The sequence below is a fragment of the Leptonotus elevatus genome, chromosome 2 (genome assembly GCF_054856555.1).
Source record: "Leptonotus elevatus isolate MCC_2025b chromosome 2, RoL_Lele_1.0, whole genome shotgun sequence".
NCBI lineage: Eukaryota > Metazoa > Chordata > Actinopteri > Syngnathiformes > Syngnathidae > Leptonotus > Leptonotus elevatus.
This window is the reverse complement of record NC_141240.1, coordinates 11,449,092-11,465,168: the sequence shown is the minus strand read 5'-3', so window position 1 is coordinate 11,465,168 and position 16,077 is coordinate 11,449,092. Positions and strand designations below refer to the sequence as shown.

General features: G+C 38.7%; 1 protein-coding gene across 3 annotated transcripts; it reads left to right on the top strand.

Annotated features, from left to right (window-relative positions):
- Positions 1 to 1,351: 1,351 nt before the first annotated feature.
- Positions 1,352 to 13,374, top strand: cdh26.1 (cadherin 26, tandem duplicate 1). 3 transcript variants are annotated; one of them, XM_086070273.1, is made up of 18 exons: positions 1,352 to 1,491; positions 2,583 to 2,627; positions 2,712 to 2,804; positions 2,889 to 3,047; positions 5,179 to 5,326; positions 5,602 to 5,771; positions 5,878 to 6,006; positions 6,095 to 6,280; positions 6,362 to 6,627; positions 6,701 to 6,843; positions 6,941 to 7,162; positions 7,639 to 7,860; positions 7,987 to 8,111; positions 8,537 to 8,593; positions 8,721 to 8,795; positions 10,735 to 10,770; positions 11,494 to 11,565; positions 11,670 to 13,374. In XM_086070273.1, exons 1-18 carry the CDS (start codon positions 1,465 to 1,467, stop codon positions 11,886 to 11,888), a joined length of 2,394 nt encoding a protein of 797 aa, XP_085926399.1. In that variant the 5' UTR covers positions 1,352 to 1,464; the 3' UTR covers positions 11,889 to 13,374. The 3 variants fall into 3 exon arrangements, with proteins under 3 accessions (XP_085926399.1, XP_085926398.1, XP_085926400.1); XM_086070272.1 differs by having other exon boundaries at positions 2,709 to 2,804; XM_086070274.1 differs by lacking the exons at positions 5,179 to 5,326; positions 5,602 to 5,771 and having other exon boundaries at positions 2,709 to 2,804.
- The last annotated feature ends 2,703 nt before the right edge of the window (positions 13,375 to 16,077 follow it).

Below are 16,077 nucleotides of genomic sequence, written 5' to 3'. Positions count from 1 at the left end.
ATAGATAGATAGATAGATAGATAGATAGATAGATAGATAGATGGATGGATGGATAACAACCGCCCGTATCCCGCTGGGCGGGAACGTCTAAACATGGCGACGTTGGTGTTTTCGTTGGGGTTTGGAGTTGGGGAGACCGCTCATTGCAATACGGGCAGTCAAACGAGGCTAATAAACACAATTCTGTATCGTGTTAACGCAGATAGCATATTATTGAAGTCAGAGCGTTAAAATTAAACCTAATATTACTATTAAGATAAATTGAAACTCACCTTGTTGGCAGCTTCTTCCTTAGAGTTCTGCTTGGATTTTGATCATATTTTTGAGGAATCCGACTTGTCTTTATGATAGAATAAATGATAGAATATGATAGATGAATAGATGAATAGATGAATATGATAGAATAGAATAATTAATACGCCATGCACGCTTCATCCATACCAATATCAGTGTTTTTTTTTCTTTTTTTTAAACTCATGCACAAGTTTTCCTGACCAAACCCCTTTTCGCCGTTTTTCTTGAATTCTTTTTTCGACAGTTAACTTACAACGGATAGAACTTCCAATAAATGTAAACAATTTAAAAAAGTCAAGACAATGAATTACTGCTAGTTTAACTTTCGAAAAATAGAACTACAACTACTGTTTTACAGTGTGTGCACTGTAATTAATTTATTACTGACCATGTCAATCAAAACTGAGCGTTATTTTTTGCCTAATGTTGACCCATATCTTGTAAGGGAGCTCATCAGATTGTGCATTGCATGGTGATAAAGTCATGGCTGTTTAGTGTATGTGTTGAAGGGTACCAACGTACCATAGTCTGTATTTAGTTGCTGGGGGCGATGGCGTGGGAGTGCTTCCTGAGCACACTGCCAGATGAGTCAATCAGAGTAACTGCTGCACTCTAATTACACAGCATCCTTTACATACAGTTAAATGCAGGAGCTACACGCAACTGTTGGCTGTACAGTTTCCCATAAGTATTATATTTGTCCTTTTACTAAACACTGTATGTGAGCTCAGTGTGGAAAATAAAACATGATGTGCACTTTGTTCAGATTTTATTTTGAAACGACAATTGAATATTTGCATGTTTGCAGGACTGAATGTGATACAGGCCAGGCATAAACAAAGAAGTCACCTGAGCTGACCTGAATGGGGTACAGTTGAGCTGAGATCATTGTTTCTCAAAATACAGCTCAGAGTACAGCTCAGTTAACATTAACATTACCACATGAACACTTTCTGGGATATGAAAAATCGAAACATACAACATACCCATAACACAACTCCAACTAAGTGTACATAAAAAGATCGCACAATAAATACTGCGCATGTGAACAAACACTCCTTTGTCAATGCGTTCAAGTGAATCAACTGGCTGCCTGCAGGCTTAGTGTGCTCTATGCATCAACGCTGATAACAGGAGAACCGCAGAGGACATCAAGCAGGGAGGATCAAGATGAGGACCCTTTCCATGCTTATGCTGGTAGGCATGAATTCTTAACAATCCAGTTTTATTTTTATTTTATTTTTTAAAGTATAACATTTACCTCTATGAAGTCAAATTGTATTTCATCTCTGTGTATTTGTTCAGAAATTTATTTTTGCTATGCCTCTATTGCATGAATCTTTGGTTGACATTTTTCATTGTACCACAAATCTTCTGAATAACGTATTTCACCCAAGCAAAGTTTTTGGGGATGTTCGAAGAATATAACTGAATTAACAATTATCATTGTGTAAAGGTGATTTCCTGCGTTTGGGCTACATACGTGTGTGCAATTTCACTTAAAGCGAATTAATTGGAATGTGAAATGCGAAGCCATTAATGTTTCATTTGCACATTTCAAGATAAAGTAATTTTAACCTCGTGAGAAAATGGCCTATTATCATTTTCAAATACAAAACAATTGTCAAAATAGCTGCTGCTAATAAAGAAAAACCATTACATGTGCACCCAACCTGACAAGTGACAGATTTAGTACTGTAAATAAGTTACTTTGCGATTCAAAACACAATCCCGATTGCACAAACTCTTGCGGGCCAACTGTGACTGAATTTGTTCTGATTCTGTTTTTCATTTGTTCACCAACTCTACGACCCGTTGGTATTTGATTTACTCTGTTGCAAAGGCAACCACTGAGCATTGTTATTGATGACTAAACAAACATGATTGCTGCTCCCTGCTGAGGCACGCTGGTGAAAAGGTAAATAAATCAAATAAATAAATCCAAAGAGACTGTCAAACATGGGCATACCAGTGTGATGGTATGGGGCAAGAAGTTGAAAAGCAAAGTTGAAATAATTCTGTAAAGAAAAGGGGGGATTACTAAAATAAATAAATAAATAAATACTGTAAAGAAATGACTCTTCAGCTGTTAACGCAAACACTCAATTTTAGGTAATATATGCAAAACAATTTGAAGTCAGGAAGAGGGAAAATACATGATGAAGACACAGTATCTATCAGTATCTCTAACAACGTGTTAACATTTTCAGGTGCATGAATGAATTCAAGGGTGACACGTTTAAGCCATGGTTGAGTTCAATGACATTTGGATTCTGTTGTTTCTGTAGGCTTTAGTCACATCAGCGGCAGCCAACATCCAAGTTGATAAGCGGGTAACTTTCAATTTTAGATTCCATAAAAAATCGAATTATGAATCGATCATTTTTGGGTGTTTATTTTAAATGTGTGTTCAGCAGGAAATTCTGATACGTTCCAAAAGACGGTGGGTTTTGACTACAATTGAATTAGTTGAGGAAGACCCGGGGCCGTACCCTAAACAAGTGTCTCAGGTGAAAACAAGATTGTGAGAAGAAAATCATATCGGCTGAGTCAAAACCAGCAGCCAAAGGCTCAACTGTGTTTTGTTTGTTTAGATATTCAATGACAAGACGAATCAACACACTAATCACAAATATGTTATAAGAGGAATGGGCGTGGATGAGGAGCCATTGGGAATCTTCACTGTTGATGAACAAAGCGGGATGATCTACGCCCATAAACCCATCGACAGAGAGAAGCACAGCTTCTTCCACGTAAGCTCAAACTACATCATACACAGTGTTGTCACAGTTACCTTAAAAAAATAATTTAATTACTTTAATGACTACTTGCTTTAAAAAGTAACTTAGTTACTTTACTGATTACTTGGTTTTAATATTAACTAAGTTAGATTATAAGTTACTTTAATTTAAATAGTTGTATTCAGCAAATACCGACAACCCAACTTAAAATAAAAATGACACCCGCTTTTGCCACTTAATTGGAATAGTGGCATTTAAGAATAACGTTTGTTCCTATTAAAAATGAAGTAAAAATGACCTTTTGACTTACATAATAACATAATAATTTTTAGTTAAAAAAAAAAGATGAGTCTTTAATAGATTTTACGTCACATAAATGGGCTACTTGTTTTTTTTTTTATAATAAAACACACACACACAATTACATGTCTAGGGGGACATCTCATTGCCATAATGCATTTCCTAGACCCTTCCCCTAACCCCGACCATCAAAAATGATTGCCTACCCCCATTCCTTACCCTAACCTCAACCATAACCCAATTCAAACCTAAACTCTAATACCAAGTTTTGACCCTCAAAAAGAGGTTTGGATGCATGGGGGCCACCAAAATGTCCCCATAAGAACACATGGTCCCCACAATGATAGTAAAAACCCAGAAAATGGTCCCCATGATGTGATATAAACACACACACACACAATCAGACAGTCTTTCACTTAACATAAATTAATTTTTGAATTAAATCTAAAATAAAGGATGTTTTTTTACTTGACATATTTAACTACTAATGTTATAGTAAAATTTAACATTTACATTGTACATTGTTTGCAAATATAACGATAATTTGGGGGCCTCCTGCACTCTCAAAATCTGGTGTGACTTTCTCGTTAAACTTGAGTGCATACTGCGCTGCGATCCATGGTTTTTGTTTGTGTGTTATTGCTATGGCTACATATCTTTTGCAGAGTATGCAATCAACCTTAGTACGTGTTTAGCTGTTCTTTAGCTCGGTGTTTATTTATTTTATTTTTTTAGCTTGAAAACATGAATCTCACAGCCTCCATTCCTCATAAATCCTCCTTTGCTGTTTACGGACATATCAATATATGCTGAAGACGATGTCTCTTTGGCAGACGGTTTGAATACTCCCACAATGCCCTTCACTATGTTCAACCTGTAAATACCAGAGTTTCCATTTCTTAGGTGTCAATAATGTAGTTTTGTTGTTGTTGAGTGACTTTAGTGAATACTATATTGTTAGGAACAAGATGTTTTTTTTGTATTTTATTATTCATTAGTTTTACATAAAATATAAAAAGCACATAAGTGAGAAGTGTGCTGTTCTTTTACCTCTTGTCAATTCTTTCTTACTGGTGACTCTTGCTGGCCTTTAAGTGCCACTACCTGTTGAAGTAAAAGGTGCCATTTTCTCAAACGCTGATGTTACATGTATGTTGAAGCAAATATAGGAGTCTATGTAACGTTTAATGATATTGGAAGAGTGAGTATAGACTGATTACTTGACTGGAAATAGTAAACAGTAACATGTTAAATTAGCCGTTACTTGAAAATTTTGGAGTAATGCGTTACCGGCATAACTGATCGTACATTTAGATAGAGGAAGCCAAACAACCCCCCCCCCCCCCCCCACAAACAAAAAAAAATCTTCAAAATAAAATGTTCTTTGCAGCCCCACTAGTCTAAATATGGTTTTCTGGTTAATATTGCATTAGTGGAATATGAGTTAAGCAGAAAAAATCTAGCTTTCATAATTTTTAGAAGGCAGCCATTTTGCCACTTGCTGTCGAATGAAAATGACATCACAGTTTCGCAGGTCTCAGGTAACAACCAATTACAGCTCAGCTTCAGAAAACAGGTGAGCTGTAATTGGTCATTGCCCGAGCCCTGAGCAACATTGATGTAATCTTCAGTCGACAGCAAGTGGCAAAATGGCCGCCCCCTGAGGTGGATAAAAAAAAACTGCTGGATTTTGCTTTATAACTCATATTCCACAAATGTAATATTAATCGGAATGTCATGTTTGGACTAGTGAGGACACATATAACATATTATTGTCAAGAAAAGTTTAAGGTTGACTAGACTTTAACCATTACCTTTACAAGTGCAACATGTTCATCCACAGATCAAGTTTGACATTTTGGACAGGCAAACAGGCAGAGCAATAGACAGAGAATTAGCATTTGATGTTGCCATAAAAGACATCAACGACAATGCACCAAAATTTGTTCTTTCGCAACTGAGCACTGACGTCAGGGAGGACACAGAAGAGGGTGAGTTTCTGCCTCCGCTCATTGAACATTCATATTCCAGTAGTTACATATACTCCAGATCCAGAAAGTAAAAACACTGAAACAGTTTGGCATTAGCTACAGGTGCTTTCACTCAATAGGTGGAGACAACCTCGTTTACCTGCCAGTTAATTAGAAACAACTGTGGCTAAAGCCAATCTGTGGCAGGGTTTTTACTTTCTGAACCTGGATTCCACAATCCTGTCTATGTATTTTATTCATCTACTTTTTTTGTGAATGTAAAATCCCATGCCAAGGCTACTTGCCTATTAGGATAGAGGTTATTGACCTTGATCAAGACGACAGCCCAAACTCTACAGTTACCCTGAGTGTGATATCGCAGTCCCCGCAAGTTCCTAAAATTGACTTACACCAGATTGATCCGCGAATGGCTCAACTTACGTTGAAAGGGTGTTTTGACTATGATGTAAGTGTCACCGACTTTTTCCTACCTGACTGCGTTTGAAGAAACAATGATTTGTCCAAGTGATGTCTGTAATGTCTCGTTATTCATTGTAATATTCATATTTCAGAAATTCAAGAAATATGAAATAAAGCTTGAAGCGAAAGATCATGGAAAACCCTCCCTATCATCCACCGCTGTTGTCACTCTCAATATTATTGACACCAACAGTCATCCGCCAACGTTCAAAGCAAAGAAGGCAAGGATGTTCGTTGGGACTATTACTAATGAAGTTACTGATCATGATAATGCATGATGCTCAACATAAAAATGTTCCTCTGGTCCAGTTGCAAGGTGAAATTTCTGAAATGGTCACAAGGGAAAATGTTTTAAGACTTGCAGTAGAGGATAACGACACTCCGAAAACCCCAGGCTGGCGGGCCAAATACTTCATCATCAAAGGAAATGAGGAAAACAATTACAAAATTGAAACTGACCCAGACACTAATGAGGGTGTCCTGAGTGTCATCAAGGTATTCCCCCCCCCCCCCCCCCCCCCAAGACTGCACAATTGTTCACTAAACCAGATCTGACTTTGTAATTGTGTGTCTTAGGGCGAAGATTTTGAGACAGCAGCTATTAGAAACCTGCAAATTGGGGTAAAGAATGAGGAGCCCTTGTTTGTATGTAAAAATGCAACACGCTTGAGCAAAGGAGTCTCTGATTCAATTAACGTCACAATGAAAGTGACTAATGTCAACGACCCACCTCAGTTTGAGAAAGTTTCAGCTGACGTCTACGAGAAAGAAGAGGAGGAGCCGGGAAAGTTGCTGTACACGCCGAAGGTTCATGATGTTGATTCGGACGTATCCAAAATTCGGTTGGTGTTGACAATCAGCACACTTTATGATATAATAAACACATTTTTTAACCTATCATGCTCTTTTGTCTAGTTTTGTCTTGTTAGAAGATCCTGCCGATTGGGTGACCATTGACAAAAAAACAGGACAAATCACAACCACTAAGAAGATGGACAGAGAGTCGCCCTTCGTTCACGATGACATTTACAAAATAATGATTGCTGCAATAGATGATGGTATGGAGAAAATACAAACTACAATTATGTTGTTTTTAGTAAAAGCAAAACACAATGAAACAAGTGTCTTTTCTTTTTTTTTGCTGTACTTACCTAGGTAAGCCTCCGGCCACAAGCACAGGCAGCGTCTTGGTTCACCTTCTGGATATCAATGACAACAAGCCAAAGCTGAGCAATAATAGTGTCACAATGTGTGGAAACAAGGTCAAGCTTGCTGCAAAGGATCTGGACTTGCATCCTTACAGCGGGCCCTTCACCTTTTCACTCAAGAGTAGTGATGCAACTCAATTGCAGCGATGGAAAGTGGACCCCAACATGGGTAAACATCACTATTTGTCTTTTTAACTCATTCACTCGCGGCCAATTTCACTGAAGCAATCCTCTTCGCTCCCGGCTGTTTTACTGGATTTTGACTGATTTTGCAAGGCCCACAGAATATTGTGTTATTTTATCGAGAAAAAAAGTATATTTCTAGTTGTTTCCGTTTTGCAGAAATTAGCATTAGAATATAGCAAAGTTTCATCATTATTCACAAACCTGCTTACAACTGTGGGTAAATCAGCTTGTTTTCAACGTGGCCCTGGTTGAGCTCTTCTACTCTGCTCCCAACTGCTGGCCGTTTTTGTAATAATTATCATTTCTTCAAAAATTTATAAAAATAAAAATAAACGTATAAATATGTCTTTGGGACACTTAAAACATTTGAAATAGAACGTATTTCTACGTTTTTGGAGCAAATGAGTTACGATTGCAATTGACAAACCACCACATACTTTGTTTTTCATCCTGCACCAGGTGAGGAGGTTGAGCTAGTTAGCCTGAAGACCCTTGCTTACCGCAATTACTCAGTGCCCCTCGTGATTGAAGACCAGCAGGGCATAACCGGAGAGGATACTGTAGTCGTAACTGTGTGTGACTGCGAAGGAGGAGATGTGTGCCGAAATAAAAAGCCGCTCTCAACGAGTCTGGGACCAGCTGGCATTGGACTGATCTTTGCAGCGCTGCTCTTATTTTTGTGTGAGTATTTGCATATTTATTGTGCTAAAAAGTACCGGCCGGGTTGAGTTGACGCCCGTTAGCATTGCTGTGTACCAACCATGTTGTTAGAATGCATGACATTCAGACTGTCTTTCGTGTTTGCAGTACTCGGCTTCATCGTCGCGTGTCAGTGTGGGAAACAGTTCAAGCACTTATCAGAGGTACAACAAGATGAAGGTCACCAGACCTTGATCAAGTACAACCAGGAAGGAGGTGGCGCCGAATGCAAGGTGCGTTAGCTTTGCCGTACACAAATGACAGGTTATGGGTTGAGAGAGTGTCGCTTCAAAGTCACCTAGGTCATGGTCATTTTAAAAAATTTGAATCGCCCCAACTGACTTCTGAGTTGATGAAGGCAGTTTTCTTTCAGCCCAAAAGGCTTCTTCACTTCACGCATGGCACAACATAAGAGACAGTCACCTCAAACATACTAACAAGTAACATGCTGATACCATTAATTGTGACGCTAATATCGGCCGATACGGCAAAGCTGGGTATCAGAATCGGTATCATGGGCCAAAAAACGGTATCGGAACAACACTAATCACCACTACCGCCACTTCTTCTCAAATTTTTGCCATATTTGATTGCTCCATGATATAAACATAATGTTGAATGTCTAAACTAGCGTTAATGAAATGCAATTTTCACCCAGATGGCTAAGATGGCTCCGGTAATGATCGAAGACTTGCATACTTACAACTCAAGGATGGTGAGTAACATGACAAGACTACTTTTGTGTGCATAGACAAGACAGCACATTAGAATGATTGGGCAGCGCGAGAATATTACACTTAATGTTGTAACAATATTTTCCTAATAGTGTCTTTTCCCATCAGATTAATTCTGACATGGCATCATTGGGCCAGCAAAATCACAGAGGGGTTTTCCGGAGCAACAACGGGCATAACATAGTGAGTATTTATATATCTATTAAAGGGAGGGTCCAAAGTTTTCACTCAGAAATAAACACTTGATAAACACTGGATGTATACACATGAAATCCTTCTCAATCAACACCTCTGGGCTTCTGTTAATGTGTGGTGGTGATTTTGTCATCAACCACCACCCCCAGACTGTATTTTGCCATTTTGTTGTGTTTTGCCATAAAAGGGACGTTTCTGGGAGGGAAGTCAATGTTTACTCCTCCAGCCAATCACAGAGTGGGGGGCGTGTCGCTGAAGGCGGGGGGTTGAGCCATGGGAGGAGTCCGTTTTGAATTGTTTGTTTACAAACACAAACGGTCAAAACTTAAGACCCCACATTTAAGTAAGCATTTGGAAGAAAATGTTTGATCACAATCTCAAATGGAGAATTTTAATATTCAGTGGATTATGAAAGTCTACATGTCGCTGTCCTGTCAGGTAAAGCCGACTACACCATCTGAAATTTATTTGGGATTAATCAGAAACACATTTAACATGAGTTTGAATGTGACAAGTTGATCCTGAGCACAGCCACATCCTAGTAATAAGGTGTGCACTATTGTGCAACCACATTTTTTTTAAATCAATAATAGTACAGGTTATAGCTCAAATTAACTCATTCACAACCATTGACAGTTATAAACGTCCAAAAAATAATTTTAACTATTTCTATCAGTTTAAAAAAAAATCTACTTTTGTTAACAAGAGTATAAAAACCTAGATTTGATGATGAGCCATGCGATGTTTAGGCACTACATGCAGCAATATAAGAAGTCTACACACCCTTTTTCAAAATTAAATGCCAGGTATGTGTGATGTGAAAAAAAAAAGACCTAGATAATAATTTCAAAAAAATTTCAGTCATTAACTCATTCACTGCCATTGACGTAAAAAATTCATTTTAACTATTTCTATTAGTTTAACATTTTTCCACTTTTGTTAACAAGAGTATGAAAATGTAAATTTACAAAATAAAAATAAAAAGTTAGTTATAAACGTCCAAAAAATAATTTTAACTATTTCTATCAGTTTAAAAAAAATCTACTTTTGTTAACAAGAGTATTAAAACCTAGATTTTTTAAAAATTGTACATTTAGAACAGATATAAAAATGTGTGATTAATCGTGAGTTAACTATTGAAGTCATGCGATTAATTACGAGTAAAAAAAATAATAATCACCTGACACCCCTAATTTTTAATAATCATCTCATCAAGCGATTCATTTTTTTTTACTCGTAATTAATCGCATGACTTCAATAGTTAACTCACGATTAATCACAAAATTTATATCTATTCTTAATGTACAATTTTTAAAAAATCTAGGTTTTAATACTCTTGTTAACAAAAGTAGATTTTTTTTTTAAACTGATACAAATAGTTAAAAATATTTTTTTTTCACATCACACATACCTGGCATTTAATTTTGAAAAAGGGTGTGTAGACTTCTTATATTGCTGCATGTAGTGCCTAAACATCACAGGAGCGCGCATGGCTCAGTGGCAGAGTGGTCGTCTCCCATCTGTGAGTTTGTGGATTCTATGCTCACCCCGAGTGACCATGTCGAAGTGTCCTTGAGCAAGACACTGAAGCCTAATTTGCTCCCAGTGGACAATTGGCAGCAGCCAACCACTGGTGTGTGAATGTGTGCGTGAATTGGTAAATGTGATGCATTGTAAAGTGCTTTGGGTAGAAGGATATATGGTGTAGATTAGAAACGCTTTATAAAAAAGCTGTCCATTTACCATTTCTAACACATGGGAAGCAACGTAGGATGACGGTTAGAGACAGGAAATATCCCCAGTCTGTGTCAGAACTATACAAAATCCAATTAGAGAAGGGGACTTGCAGTACATTAGACACACTTTTTCAGACATAGTAAAACTAAAGACTGAAAAGCTGATTTACTGTTAATTCTCTTTCTTTCAGCACACTACATTGTCTGCAAACAAGAACATGTACCACGTAAGTGTGCCTGCATATATATATATATTCAAAGATTTCCACCCCTGATATATATATATATATATATAGGGGTGGGAATCTTTGAATGTCTCACGATTCGATTCGAGTCAGATTTTTGGGTGTGCGATTCAATTCAGAATAGATTTTCGATTAAGAAAAATGTTTTATTCAAAATGATTGACAATGATTTTTGCTTCAATCTATAGATGTGCAAGTAATTGTAATGATCTACTCCAGTCTGACTCGCTAATGCTAATTAGCGCGCTACTCGCGGCACTATATCACTCAAAAGAACGGCTCCACGCTGGAAAAAAAACAACTTTTATTGGAACAATTTGATCGTGACTTTTTCCTTCTACTCTCTAATGTGGCTACAACTTAACAGTGTATTAGACCGCGTGCAACCACACTGCCCCTCAGTGGCCAAATCGGGTACAACATGAACCGCGCTCTCAATAAAGGCACACACAAACAAAGGGAAGACAGTATAAAATAATTTAAATAAAATCGATTTTGGGACATTTTAAATCGATTCTGAATCGTACTAAATGAGAGTCGCGATTCTTACGAGAATCATTTTTGGGCACACCCCTATTACATATATATATATATATATATATGTGTGTGTGTGTGTGTGTGTGTGTGTGTGTGTGTGTGTGTGTGGGCGTGTGTGTGCGTGTGTGTGTTGTTCGACATACATTGTAAATCTACTTTCATGAATAGGGAGGCTCATTGAGGTCTCAGCGGGCAAGCAGCTTGCTGACCAATCGTAACATTTCAGATCACCTCAACAGGGTAAGAGAGATGTTTGAGTCACATCACGCAACAGTGAAATGGATAAATGGATGAGGACATCAGTAAATAAATACCGCAGTAAAAACTTTTTTGTGCGCCCACAGAGACTGTACATGATTGAGGGAAACTCTGTGAACCACCCAGAATACCAACCACAGGTGTACGTCTATGAGGGAGAAGACAGCAAGTGTCAGTCACTGGATGAATTGTCTTTCAGCATCTGTGGAGAGGACTTTCAGTTTTTGAATGATTTGGGACCAAAGTTTAAGCCCTTTGGAAGCATCTGCAACCAGATCATTCAGGAAAAAGGCATGCACGTTTAAGAAGGGCAACACTGGCAAATTACTACAAAGTATGTGTTTGAAGCAATTACTGGTCTAATCTGCACAGGATGATATTGCCGGGGGCCAGCACATGTGGATGATGCACCTTGAAAAAACGATTGTCACTAGGTGGGAGGGGGCGTTACAAGATGCTGTATACCCCGTCCCAATAAATGATGACGCTTGAAAGTTGACGGGTGTGGTGAGCGGGACAAAAAGCATCTGCTGTATTATTGCCTGGCTAAAATGGTTTGTGAGCATCAACTTCCTGTATGGATTTCTACTGGATTTGCATGAGAACAGGTTGAATTGCTTGCCTTTTTATTTTACTCGGGGTACAGCTCTCTTTGTATCATTTCTAGCTTGGGAGTTTGATTTCTCAGGGCAGTATTATTTTAAAATGTGTATTTGGCAATGAAGGCTCATTAATTTTGTCACATCACCTGCGACCCAAATAAGGTTAGGTGGGGTCCTGGAAGATTCCCAGGGGAAAACAGAAGGAGAAAAAGTTGAATTGTGTTATCTCATCTCACTCTAATAACTAAATTCATTCAGTGCACTTGATCCAAATCATGAAGGCTTTTTAAAAATAACATCAACATAACGTCTGTCTTTGGCGAAGGTGTAAAAGATACACGTCAGATTGATGACTGTGTCATGCCATTTGGGTAGGGCTGAACTTTTTTTTCTTCTTTTTATCAGACTAATCCTTGTTTGAACAAAACATTTTGACAAAAATGGCACTGACGACGCCAAGGAAGAGGTCCAACACGTAGAATGTACATTATGTTACTCAGCAAAGTTGTTTCATCACGTCAAAGCACTTGAGATCCAATGGAAATCAAACAATAATTCCACAATTTCATAGGATCCAAGAGTTGCATTTAAAAATTCTGCCTTGCCCAATTTTGGAATGCATATGTTCAACTGTTCAACATTTCATGACATCCTGCACAACTTGCTCGACTCTAACAAAGAGCTGAAAAGCCGAATTTGCAAGTGTTTGATCCATGAATCAACCAACACATTTCCAAGGACATTCCCGTCCGTCTATGCCTTTCTGTGACTCTTTCAGCCTCTCGTATCTCTATTGCAATCTGCTGATGGCACTCTGTGACATTCTCAGCTCAGTGTTCACTCAGAGAACATGCTGTCGCAGCCTCACAAAAGGGTTCGGTACTGTTCATCGGTTGTGAGTTGCCATTTTCGTCCCATAAGGTCACAATGTGGACAGAGCGATGATGACTGAGGGCAGTTTGAATACCAATTATTATCCATTAGAAGCCATTTATGGATAAAATACGATTTCACTGTTCAGCTACAAACGTTGTGCACAAAGTGCTGAAACATTGAACAGTTGGGCATGCATTCAAAAAATTTGAGAGGTCAAATAAAGGTCATAAAAGGTGAAAGACCTTTTTGTGAGCAGCGTGTGTTGTTTTAAGTCACACTTCAGGTGTAATTACTGTAGAGCCTTTCATTAAAAGCTTTAAGCATCAAACATCCTTGAAGTATTCCAAATATAACAAAAATATTATACATATGTACATTTACGTCTACTCTGCACTCTCACCACTGCACAGTTTGCATCATTCAGGCCCATCCTCCCACTCGCAGGTTCTGCTCAGCCCAAACCTGCCTGGCATGCCAATACACTCTCTCATGTAGGTTTGTTGATTTAAGGGCCTATTCTAAGTGGGATTAACTTCTACAACAACAACATACCTGGATATATTATGGAGACTTTCAACCTCAGTATTTTATTAATGCTGGTAAGAATGACCTTTGGGGGGCAGTCTTTAAGGCCTGAACATTTGAACATTACATATATATATATATATATATATATATATATATATATATATATATATATAGTCCGACATGTGACATATCATTCTTACCAGCATTAATAAAATACTGAGATTGAAAGTCTCCAACTACATCTCATGAAATACAAAACCTTCAAAACAAGACACTGATCCCAGCCATAGGCAATATACTGGAAATGGGCAAAAAAACGGGAGTACAAGAGGACTCCATTATATTTGTAAATTGATACAGGATAGGGTAAGATACGATGATATCAGTTCATTTCCACAAAAGAAAGTTATCTACACTTAATGAAGCAAGGCAAGTTTTACCACATACAATAATGGCCTCTACCCATTTTGCTCCACCAATGCAGAGCAGTGCAAATATTTCAAAACTTTGCCAGCATTAAATGTGAGTCATGTGACCTTTAACCTGTGCACTCAATTGGAAAACAATCATCTTTTTGAGGGGTCAAGTAAAAATAAACTGAACTAAGATAATGTAATTGCTCAAGTCTATATGACCACTGGGGACGTGGCTGTGTCCACAATCCATCACATTCACGCTCATGTTGAATGGAAGTCGACACACACTTGCCATAATTGTGGTCAAATGTCTTATGGTCATCTTGTTATATTACGTCCCCCATACATGCGTGGGGGGAAACTACTGATCAGTGGGGGATCACAAACAGGACAAACATTCCCACCAACTCCCCAGACCAGATCTTCCCGACGTTCCGTGGGTGAATTATGTACCGCTCACTACAAGACTAGCATACTAATATATAATTAATGTTTTCAATTTGTTCACTTTAGGTATATTGTCTGTACTTGTGACTTGTTCAAAGACATTACCTCATTGATTTCTTTTTTTCTCACGCCAACCTGCACCAAAGGCAAGTGACGGTAACCACTCTGCCACCCGGAGCCCTAAACAGTCATTGATTGGCCAGGTAGCATGTCGTCACATGACGTAGGTAGCACGATCGCTGCTCATTGGCTCAAATACGTTTGCATACCGCGCAAACATTTGAAGAAGACGACGGAGACGAAGATCAACATTTGCAAGCGATTTGTTCTTTTGGACTATTTGCGAAAAGGTAAGGGATAAACACACCAACTAATCGTTTTTCCACACAGTGCATGTGTCTCTACATTCTCATTAACAAATTACAACAAATATATATATTTTTTTTAAACAATAACTGAAACTTAGGGATGGCAGAAATGGAACATTGAAACGATCAAATCATTTGAAACGATTGATTCACAAAAAGAATCGATCTTTTGGAACATTCGAAACATCTCCCCACAGCGACATCTGGTGGCCAAGTGTAAAATATTGCAATCAAACAGTAGATCAGTGTTGCCAGCTCCCCAGTAAGGAACCTAACTATTGGCTGGCTGTCATCACCTAATTTACACAACTGGCAATTGGGCTACAATTGTAATGGACGCCATAAAAGAGAGAAATAATATCATGGGAAACAAAAACTGAACAACCCCCACCCCGTCAAAATAAGTATGGAAGTACAAATGAGCTTTTTGTTGCTGATACTTGGTTTGTCTTTAATTTTGCCTCGCGCATGACTTAAATGCTTTGATGAAACCCCCCGTGCTATCACATTTAATCCAAAACTACATTTCAACAGGCTACATTTCAACGGCTTTTTTTTTGCGAAAGGGCATCAAGTGTTGACAGAAAGTATTAGAGAAGAAAAAGAATGAGCTGCAAAAACATGAGAATTGAACCTGGGTTACCTGGATAACGGACCTTTTTCTCAGCCCATCGTGCGGGTGCATTACTACTAAACCAACCGCTGCGTTTAAAGCGTTTAAGAGGATGTTGACATTTTATTATGTAGGGCGATGAATCAGCAGGGTAATTTTAATTATAAAGTATACTTAGGTTGGATTTATTTTAGATTTAAGAGATTTTAATATAGTGCAATGGTCGGATTTTATTTAATTTTAGAAAAGGCACTTGGTGAAACAATGTGACATTTGGAGGCGTAATGGAACGCGAAAGGCAACTGTCACGTGACATCCTGATTCTGAGACAGATTTAGGAACGCGGTTCGAATCACAAGTTCCGCCTGGGTTCCGGTACGTACCAAAACACAGTTTCGATTTTGCCACCACTACTGAAACCCGGACGCCAGACAAGGGAAGCCCGGCGGCACAGGTCAGGAGGGCGTCCCGGACACCACACTGGAGCAGAAGGCGGCCGTGGCAGGGTCCGTGCCGCCCTGGCACGGAAAGTAGAAGGTGGCCGCAGGGCTTGCGGCGCTGGACTAGTAGCAGAGGACGGCCGCAGGGCTTGCGGCGCCGGACTAGTAGCAGAGGACAGTCACAGGGCTTGCGGCGCCGGACTA

Excerpts from the sequence above, each read along its gene's own strand:
- cdh26.1 (XM_086070272.1), top strand. The coding sequence starts at position 1,465 with ATGAGGACCCTTTCCATGCTTATGCTG. Across the intron at positions 7,861-7,986 it reads AGCGCTGCTCTTATTTTTGT|TACTCGGCTTCATCGTCGCG; the intron begins GTGAGTATTTGC and ends TCGTGTTTGCAG. Across the intron at positions 11,566-11,669 it reads TTTCAGATCACCTCAACAGG|AGACTGTACATGATTGAGGG; the intron begins GTAAGAGAGATG and ends GTGCGCCCACAG.